The sequence below is a fragment of the Haliotis rubra genome, unplaced genomic scaffold (assembly GCF_003918875.1).
Source record: "Haliotis rubra isolate DU_JTF1 unplaced genomic scaffold, ASM391887v1 Scf42, whole genome shotgun sequence".
NCBI lineage: Eukaryota > Metazoa > Mollusca > Gastropoda > Lepetellida > Haliotidae > Haliotis > Haliotis rubra.
In genome coordinates, this window is record NW_025767102.1 from 2,936,508 (window position 1) to 2,946,006 (window position 9,499).

The 9,499-nt window shown below is 43.8% G+C and overlaps 1 protein-coding gene across 2 annotated transcripts in view; it reads left to right on the forward strand.

Moving 5' to 3' along the window:
- Window positions 1–9,030, forward strand: part of LOC124288549 (monocarboxylate transporter 12-like) — a 29,643-nt gene extending 20,613 nt beyond the window's left edge. Inside the window, exons 1-6 of one of the 2 annotated variants that reach the window (XM_046725099.1) lie at window positions 3,768–3,916; window positions 4,309–4,529; window positions 5,060–5,203; window positions 5,584–6,378; window positions 7,331–7,381; window positions 8,537–9,030. In XM_046725099.1, the coding sequence (XP_046581055.1) occupies window positions 4,328–4,529; window positions 5,060–5,203; window positions 5,584–6,378; window positions 7,331–7,381; window positions 8,537–8,676 (1,332 nt within the window). In that variant the 5' untranslated portion in view covers window positions 3,768–3,916; window positions 4,309–4,327 and the 3' untranslated portion in view covers window positions 8,677–9,030. Of the gene's footprint in view, window positions 1–3,767; window positions 3,917–4,308; window positions 4,530–5,059; window positions 5,204–5,583; window positions 6,379–7,330; window positions 7,382–8,536 lie in introns of those variants that run through there. The other variant, XM_046725100.1, reaches the window with a different exon arrangement.
- The last annotated feature ends 469 nt before the right edge of the window (window positions 9,031–9,499 follow it).

Here is a 9,499-nt window from a genome sequence, read left to right on the forward strand (position 1 = left end):
CACCTGGACTAAAAGTGGCAGTCACACTTAGGCACCTTGAGGCTGGAGACAACTACGGGTCCCTTGCGTATGCCTTCAGGTGTGGATTCATCTCAGAGATGGTTCTAGAAGTGTGACAGGCAATTGTGTTTAGCCTACCTGTGACCCCTGAAGCCTGGACAGCCGTAGCTAACAAGTTTGAACAGAGATGGATATATCCCACGCGAACACATGGCGAACACATTGCTATCAAGAAGCAGCCTCAAACTTGCAGTCAATTACAAGGGCGTCTTTTCGATATCACTCCTAGCTCTGATGGATGCAGATTACAAGTTTGTGTGGATCGAGCTTGGTAGAAAAGGACACATGTCAGATGCTATGATATGTGGCGACTCGGGGCTGGTCAACGGCATTGAAGATGAAGCCCTAGAACTTCCCCTACCCTGCCCTCTGACTGCAAGCCCTGATGACCACCAAGACATGCCCTTCTTCATCCTTCGCACTCAGGAACTACCTCAAGAAACCATACAGCAGAAGGATGTCCAAGAAGGCGAGGACTCTCAAGAGGGAGGATAATCGTTGGGATCCTGGCCAATAGATTCAGGTGTCTCCTCATGACTCTATGGCAGAAGCCAAATACTGTGAAGGATATAGTGGAGGTGGCAGTGGCTTTGCACAACCTATTGAGGCTGAAGCATCCAGGCATTGCAGCACAGTAGGTGGGCGATGAGGATGAAAACCACCATGTCATCCCAGGGGCATGGAGGACCAAGTGAACTGGCTAGATGTGGATGAACCTCCTGCACCTCGCAGCCACATCAGCTAGAGCAAATGCGATGGATCAGAGGGAACTCCTAAAGGCGCAGTAATTCTGATTTCCAGTACATATATGGGCGCAAGAACTCGTCACAGATCGTGAGCGTCCGTGAAAATACTCGTATCTGCTCGTGAGTCATTCGTGTCTGGTCTGAAGCAGTGGGACCAGAGTGTCACAGATTGTGGGAGATCGTGTGGGAGATCGTTCCAGATCGCAACACATCTCAACAAAGCGTGGTGTTTGTCTTGTCCACGATTGATTTCGACCACTACGATGTCTAAGCACGATTAGATGGGATATGTTGCGCTTTGTTATGATGCAATACTGTGTGATGCGATGATCACGATTGACAATAAAATTGTGTTGATCGTTGAAATTTTGAAACATCCAAAATTTCTCTACGATCAACACGATTGCCACGACTGACCTCAAGATCTGATAAGATTTCATAGGATTGCCACGATTAGTCCACAATTAAGACCACGATTTCAATCGTGGCGCGAATCTTTATAGTGTAAACATAGCATTTGGGGGATCCATCACAACAACTACCGTTTCCATTGCCAAGTCTGTGGAAAAGGACCCGTGAAGGTCCGGGTTAGAATACTGATCTTCAGTAACCCATGCTTGTCGTAAGAGGCGCCTAACGGGATAGGGTGGTGAGGCTCGCTGACTTGGTTGACACATGTCATCGGTTCCCAACTGCGCAGATCGATGCTCATGCTGTTGAGGATTGTCTGGTCCAGACTGGATTATTTACAGACCGACGCCATACAGCTGGAATATTGCCGAGTGTGGCGTAAAACTAACTAACTCACTCACTCACTCACTCACTGTGGAAAAGGGTATCAACAACTGTGGAATTACGACAGTTCATGTTCTAACATCCATGCAACTGCATGGAGAGTTACTTCAACGTAAACATTCAACGCAATGGACAGTTTCAACACAACTCCATATAAAAATGTAAAGTTTGATTTTTCGACGATAAATGAAATATTACTCACGCATTAAAGCCTAAACTCTGAATGAAGACCTAAAATAACTATTTCTATGAAAAGATGGCGTGTCTGCTGATGAGGTTGTCATTTTCGTGTTGAAACGATCATTTTCCGCGATCTTGTTTCGACACTCAGGAGGGTGCCCTCGCTTAACGCACAACTGCAATAAATAGAGAGGGTGTCAAGCTATTATAGAAAGATCTGTAAATTTCTAGACCCCTCTGCCAAATGGCAAAACCTGATATACTTGCAAAATAATGACAATGCGAGGAGAACTTACCATTATTCTCGGGCACCCTGTGCTGAGACGGGTAGTATTTTCGTTTATCAGCGAGGACTTCGCCCGCACTGGAAAGAAAAACTCTTCTTTTTTCGTTGTGCATTTGCTGGTAGTTTCCTCGCTTTTCTCCAGTCGGAGTGAGTGAGTGAGTATCGTTTTACGCAGCATTTAGCAATATTCCAGCAATATCACGGCCGGGGACACCAGAAATGGGCTTCACACATTGTACCCATGTTGGGAATCGAACCCGGGTCTTCGGCGTCACGAGCGAACGCTTTAACCACAAGGCTACCCCACCTCCCCGGTGCTGAGTAAAAGTGTTTAGTACAATGGTACCTAGTTGAGTAAGGTTTGCCATTTTTAAGAAAATGTTTCAAAACTTGATATTGTTCCCAGAGCTCTCTGCATATCGAACCCGCTGGAGGGGCGGTACGGTAGATTAGTGGTTAAATAAGGGTGGATTTGATGGGTGGAGGAGGAGAGTTGTTCTAATAACCCACCCCTCCTAAACCTGTTTACCCTCCGCCCCTGTTAGGCACTCGCTCGCCACGCCGAAGGCCCGGATTCGATTCCCTATCCCGTGTCTTCAACAGAGATATTGCTGGGATATTATTTTGCGTCGGCCCTCTTAATCACGTCATATCTGTTTACCCGCGTCCTTTACGAATGCTGGATATACACCACCCTTCTCTCGTTCAGATTTGCATGACAGATAAATATCCACTTGCCTTTGTCCAGTGTGAAATTGACACATGTTACCGGGAGACAAATGCGTGCCGTGTGGTATCAAGGTGACCTCCTTGCAATATGTCTGCGCAGTGTGTCCTGCTTGACTTGCAACGGTCTCCAATCCAACACAAGTCAATGTCAAAACTGCAGTCCCAATAATACAACGAACAAACTGATGTAAAAACGAAAGCCTTTATACCTTGTATACGGTATGCTCATACACTGGAATGCACTGATATTACACGTGTTCTCAAATATAGAAAAACAACAATGATCAAGTCTATGTTTATATTGACGTAAGGTGTGGATCTTAGTCGCTCAAACCTCAAGCAATGCTCACAACCTGAGGCGTGTTCAGAACCGCGAGTGCCCGCGAACGCTAGCGAGCGCTCGATCCTGAACGCCTGTGCCCGTTCGAGCGCCCGCGCGTCTACGCGAACCATTCTCACAGCTGCCTCGCCAAGCGAACCAAGATGGCGATCATGTTTAATGTCATTCGTCACCACTCGCCCCTTTCCGTAACCCCCAAAAAGAAGGCATGGAGGATATGGTGTTGATGTTGTCAAATAACATGTATATTTCATCGAGTGGTCTGACAAAGTTGATGTGTTTACGAATGGCGTAACCATTGACAACATTAACAAAATATTCTATTTATTATATTTTGATCATTGTTTATAAATGATCGGGACATCGATTTCGTAGTTCGCGTTTCTTAGTTCCAGGCAAAAGTGATATTCTGCTCAGTGAAAATGAAAATACCATTTTTCTTTTCACCAATATTTACAGTATTTCACCCTTAAGAGTATAATAAAAGAAGCTATTCGGCTTGTCCCGGAACAATACGAGTTGGTCACGAATGGTTTATTGTAACCAAGCGCTCGCGTCCGTTCAGGGTCGATGCGATCGCTCACGGGAGGCAGTCGCGCGTGCGCTCGCGGTTCTGAACACGCCTCTGATATCGTTTACCTCCCGTATGACCCCGTTTGGGTCCCGTCAATGATGAGTCTGTAAGAATGTGGGTCACGACGGCCTATTCCTGCACCTCACCTCCCCTGCACACGCGCGACAGCATTGCACGGAGGAACGTTTTCACCCACGCATCGGAAAGTAAGAACCTCTTTGACTGTACCGACATCTTTTTCACACCACGTACACTTAGCGTTGTTGTTGATGTGTTTGTGTATCAATGTCGCGTCTTTGTCAGGGTATGTGTATATTATATTAACCTGATCCGCAGCTGCTATGGTACTAAGTGGTTAGCACTGCACCTGTGACTCGCCTGGAAACCTTCCCGTGGATCTCATAAATAGTGCGATGCCGATCTTGCCCTCGCCTCCACAAGCTGACCGCTGCTGCAACTCTCCCTCTCAGGTATCGCGTTGCTTGCCTTGTTTAACCATCAACATACCCAGTGGTTGGGAACGGTACCGTACGGTACGCACTGACAACATCTATCAAGTTATGAATTCTATTATATTTCCCCAATTTTCTATTGTCAGGTGATGACTTAAGTTTGTGATGGCAGATCATCCCACTGACCCTCCGCCCGACAGATGGCGCTGGGTGATTGTCGTTTCCACCTTCTTCTCCTTATTCCTGAGTGGAAGCATGGGCTACATCACCGGTGTCATGCATGTTTCCTTGGAAGAAACGGGATTATACGGAGTTCAGGAACTCGCATGGCTCGGATCGCTGTTCAACTGCATGTTTGCACTCACAGGTTTGGTTCATTCTTTGTTTGTTGTTTCACGCCGAAGTCGGCAATACCTTAACTGTATGCATATGATATCGGTCTGAAAATAATCGAGTCTGGACCAGACAATTCAGTGATCAACATCATGAGTATCGATCGACACATGGGATGCGATGACATGTGTCAACCAAGTCAGCGAGCTAGACCAGCCGATCCCGTTTGTTGCCTCTTACGACAAGCATCGGTTACTGAAAAACAGTTCCAGCCCGGAACTTCACTGGTGAATATCGATCTACGCAATTGGGATGCGATGACATGTCTCAACCAAGTCAGCGAGCCTGACCATCCGATCCCGTTAGTCGCCTCTTACGACAAGCATGGGTTACTGAAGACTAATTCTAACCCGGATCTTCACAAATGAGCGTAGATTAAACATGTTGGATACGATAATATCTGCCATCAGCGAAAATGATCACCCGATCCCAGTAGACTCCTAACAACAACCATTGCGCAATATACATCGTAAGTCGTCCGATAATAGCTGTCTTCTCTTTCAGGGCCGGCCGCAAGCTTTGTTATCAGCATGTTCAGCTGCCGGGTGTGTGTGGTGCTGTCTGGTGTCACGTGTCTGATCGGGTTCTCCCTCAGTAGTGTCGTCACCGACATACGACTACTGTTTCTAACCTACGGCTTCTTAGCAGGTAATTGTGTTTGTCCCGGAATGCCATTTGCTAAATACCAGCAATATTATGTGTCCACATAACTCACATCACATTGTAAGCGTGGACGTAGACTAACGCTTAGTTTCTGAATATATCTAATTTTGATAACAAACAAGCTCATTTAAATTGAAAAGGAGCCCCAGGGAGACCAGAGCTTCAGACCTGATCACAGTGTCAAAAAAAAACGTGCGTGAAGCCTATGTCTGGTGTACCTGTCGTTGTGTTTCGAGATTAAGCTGTGTAAACGTTTTCCAACGCCTTCAGATCGTGTCAATATGACGGGCGTCAGTCTTGAAACTAAATCTGCTGAATATACACATATTAAAAATTAAATGCTCTCTTAATGTTTGTTTCCTCAGGTTTTGGTCGTGGCCTGACATATACTGGTTCGCTGGTGATTCTAGGATACTACTTTCCTAAAGACAGCAGCCTGGTGACCGGACTAAGCACTGCTGGCGTCGGTCTCGGGATGTTTGTCCACCCAAGATTGACACAAGCCCTTTTGGACTTCTATGGTCTGGAGGGAGCCTTCAGATTAATTGGAGCCATATCATTCCAGACCTGTGTCTTTGGCTTCCTCATGAGACCATCAAAATTCGAGCGAGAGAAACAACTTACTGAGAAACGGAGGAGGGAAGACGATAACCCAGAAACTCAAAACCGTTTCTTGAACTTTTGGAATACCTTTCTCACTGTGGTGATACAAAATATTTCCTTCACATTCATTGTCCTTGGTGTGACACTATTTTCTATCGGGTTTTCAGCGGTCGTTGTTCTTCTGCCTGATTTCTACTACAAGAATGGAGCCACTAAACAGGAGGCAGCAATGGCCGCCTCGCTCACAGGGCTGGGGGGGTTCTTTTCCCGAACGCTCGTTGGAATTGGTGCAAATGATGGTAATATTGGCAAGATGTTATTTTTCTCAGGCACCAATGGAATAGTTGGTACCTTGACATTCTTTATGTCGATATTTGTCAAGTCTACGACAGGTCGGTACATATATGCATTTCTGTTCGGAACCTACGTTGGAGGAGTATTTACCCTCCTCAGTCCGATGACCATGGACAGTATAGGGGTAAACAACTTTGCGTTCGGTGTTGGGCTCATAATGTTCTTCGCCGGGGCTGGATGTTTAGTGGGGCCACCCACTGCAGGTAAATATTTCACATATCATACTTCTTGATTAAGGGGACCCGTGAAGATCAGGATTAGAATTGATCTTCAGTAACCCATACTTGTCGTAAGAGACTAACGACTCAGGCGGTCAGGCTCGCTGATTTGGTTGAGACATGTTATTGTTTCCCAGTTGCGTAGATCGATGCTCGTGCTGTTGATCACTGGGTTGTCTGGTCCAGAATCGATTATTTACAGACCGCCGCCATATAGCTGGAATAGTGCTGAGTGCGGCGTAAACTAAACTCACTCACTCTTGAGGAAGTTAAGGCTCCGTGGCTTTGTGTTCATCGCCTGTTTTGGCATTGAGCAGGGGAAATTGGATCAAATTACAGTTTCATCGAAATTCCAAGAATACAGTGAAAACTAATTGAATCAAACTTCATTTAAAGAGGAGGGTGTGATTGCTGAAAATTAACAATCACATTCTAAAATTTGGGAAAAAAAACTTGACACATTTTCCGACTTCGGCTTCAGGATAGTAAAACCGAAAAGATTGTACAGAGAGACAAAAGGACGCTATTTGAACGATATAGGTTGTGTAACATATTATGAGCAGATAAACTGGAACGCGCACAAAACCACGTTGTCATTACCTAATACAGAACGCCAGGTATGATTCGCATACATCGGTTATAGAACAAGTGCATAATGTAGCCAACAGCTGGGATCTTAAAGCTTTGATGATTTTATGACGCTGCCTTCTAGAGCATAACCGGTGTCTATTATTACTGAATACAATTAACCCAGATGAACCTCATGTTGATATTTCTTACACAAAGTAATAATCGGTGTTTCTTTCTGAATTATGTATAGTGTACATAAATTCTGAATGTTTGAACTATTAGTCAAATTTCCTTTGGTAATGAATTTAAAACTGTATTAAAATCGCCATTATGCATATTTTTTATATGTAACATTTGCCATTTCCAGTCGTCATATGGAAAACCAGTGGAGAATATCTCACAGCGTTCCTGTTTGCAGGTAGGTTCAGTGTATTTTAATTAGCGGATCACAATGTTCAAATCATGGTCACATTTCTGTGTGTTGTTGACGGAAAAGTATTCTCGGTGAAATTCTACCGAATTTATTTTGTTACTTTTATCATGGCGTGACCGTTCCCATTACAATGTTTCTAGTACAAGTCTTTATTCATGTGGATGTAGGCCATCGGCCCATGGTACAACGTTATACATTGGCAGCCTTCAAGCTGTAGCGACGACGATTGTTAGCATAGAAGATAAACATGGCAAGATTTCTTAAAACCAGAGGAGTAGCATTACTCATCAGTCGATTCAATTTACACAAGGTTGGATGGGTGAAAACATCGACAGGGATAAAACGTTTACGTAGATCACCATAGGCAGTACAAATCAGTGAAAAGTGGTACTCATTTTCTACAAATTTACAGGAACACATTTCACACAATCTTCAGTTTTTTTGTTTCTTTATATATCTACCAGTTTCTATATTCAGTTGGCTAAGGCAATACGAAATTTCTTGATAGTTATGCAATCGAGATATGGCTCAACACCAAAAATAAATTTAAATTGAGAATATAGATAAGTTTTTGAGCCACTAGACAACGAGGAATGCCATTCCTGTAAATATGTGTTTTGGGCTCTAGATATGAATTCGGAAATAAAAAGGTTTATATTAGGAATAAATTGATTTTCCCGAACGTATCCAAAACCCATTGTATACAATAGGTTTTTTAATTTTGATAATACAACATACAGTGGTAGCACAGGTAAGGTCAACAAATGCTCTGCCTCTAGCCAAGGGGTTAAAGCGTACCCTCGTCACGTCGAAGACAAATGCTTAGTCTCTGAATATATATAATTTTGATAGTAACAAACAAGCCCATTTAAACTGAAAAAGAGGTCCAGAGATCCTGAACCTGAGGAAATCTAGACTTGCTTTATTTAGGGCTTTAGCACTGCAGATAGGGCTTGGTAGTAGGGAAAATAGTGTGGTTCAGGGACTGTGAGACAGACTAGTCACGTCGAAGACCCGGGTTCGATTCCCCACGTGGGTACAATGTGTGAAGCCCATTTCTGGTGTCCCTCGCCGTTATCATGCTGGAATATTGCTAACAGCGGCGTAAAACTAAACTCACTCACTCACTCCATGTTACAGGTTTGGTGTTCTTGGGAGCAGCTCTCTGTGGCTTCCTGTCCGAGCTGTTCAAGAAGATACCTCCTCCCCAAGTGGAAAGTATCACCGAAAAACCTCTGTTGACCGTAACCACTCAGATTCAAGAGGAGCAAGACAGTTAACAACTGAGTGAATGAATCCCCTGTTAGCTGGGAAGTTCAGAACATGGGAAAATGGGCACTTGTTTCACTTGGGGATTTTCTGTTGCAGAAAAGGGTTGAAGGGAGGGAACATAATTGTGGTTCAGAGACTAAGAAAAGTGAGTGAGTGAGTATGGTTTTAGCAATAGCAATATTCCAGCAATATCACGGCGGGGGACACCAGAAATGGAATGAAAAGTGTCATGAAGAGACGAATAAGAATGTCTGTGAAGGATGAATATGGGACGGAAGAGTGTTATAGCGCGAGACTACACTATGGGGTTTATGGGGCAGGAATGTGTAAGGATGTGTGAAGTAATGTGCAGACATGTGATAAATTACCTTTTGTTTCTTTATATATCTACCAGTTTCTATATTCAGTTGGCTAAGGCAATACGAAATTTCTTGATAGTTATGCAATCGAGATATGGCTCAACACCAAAAATAAATTTAAATTGAGAATATAGATAAGTTTTTGAGCCACTAGACAACGAGGAATGCCATTCCTGTAAATATGTGTTTTGGGCTCTAGATATGAATTCGGAAATAAAAGGTTTATATTAGGAATAAATTGATTTTTCCCGAACGTATCCAAAACCCATTGTATACAATAGGTTTTTAATTTTGATAATACAACATACAGTGGTAGCACAGGTAAGGTCAACAAATGCTCTGCCTCTAGCCAAGGGGTTAAAGCGTACCCTCGTCACGTCGAAGACAAATGCTTAGTCTCTGAATATATATAATTTTGATAGTAACAAACAAGCCCATTTAAACTGAAAAAGAGGTCCAGAGATCCTGAACC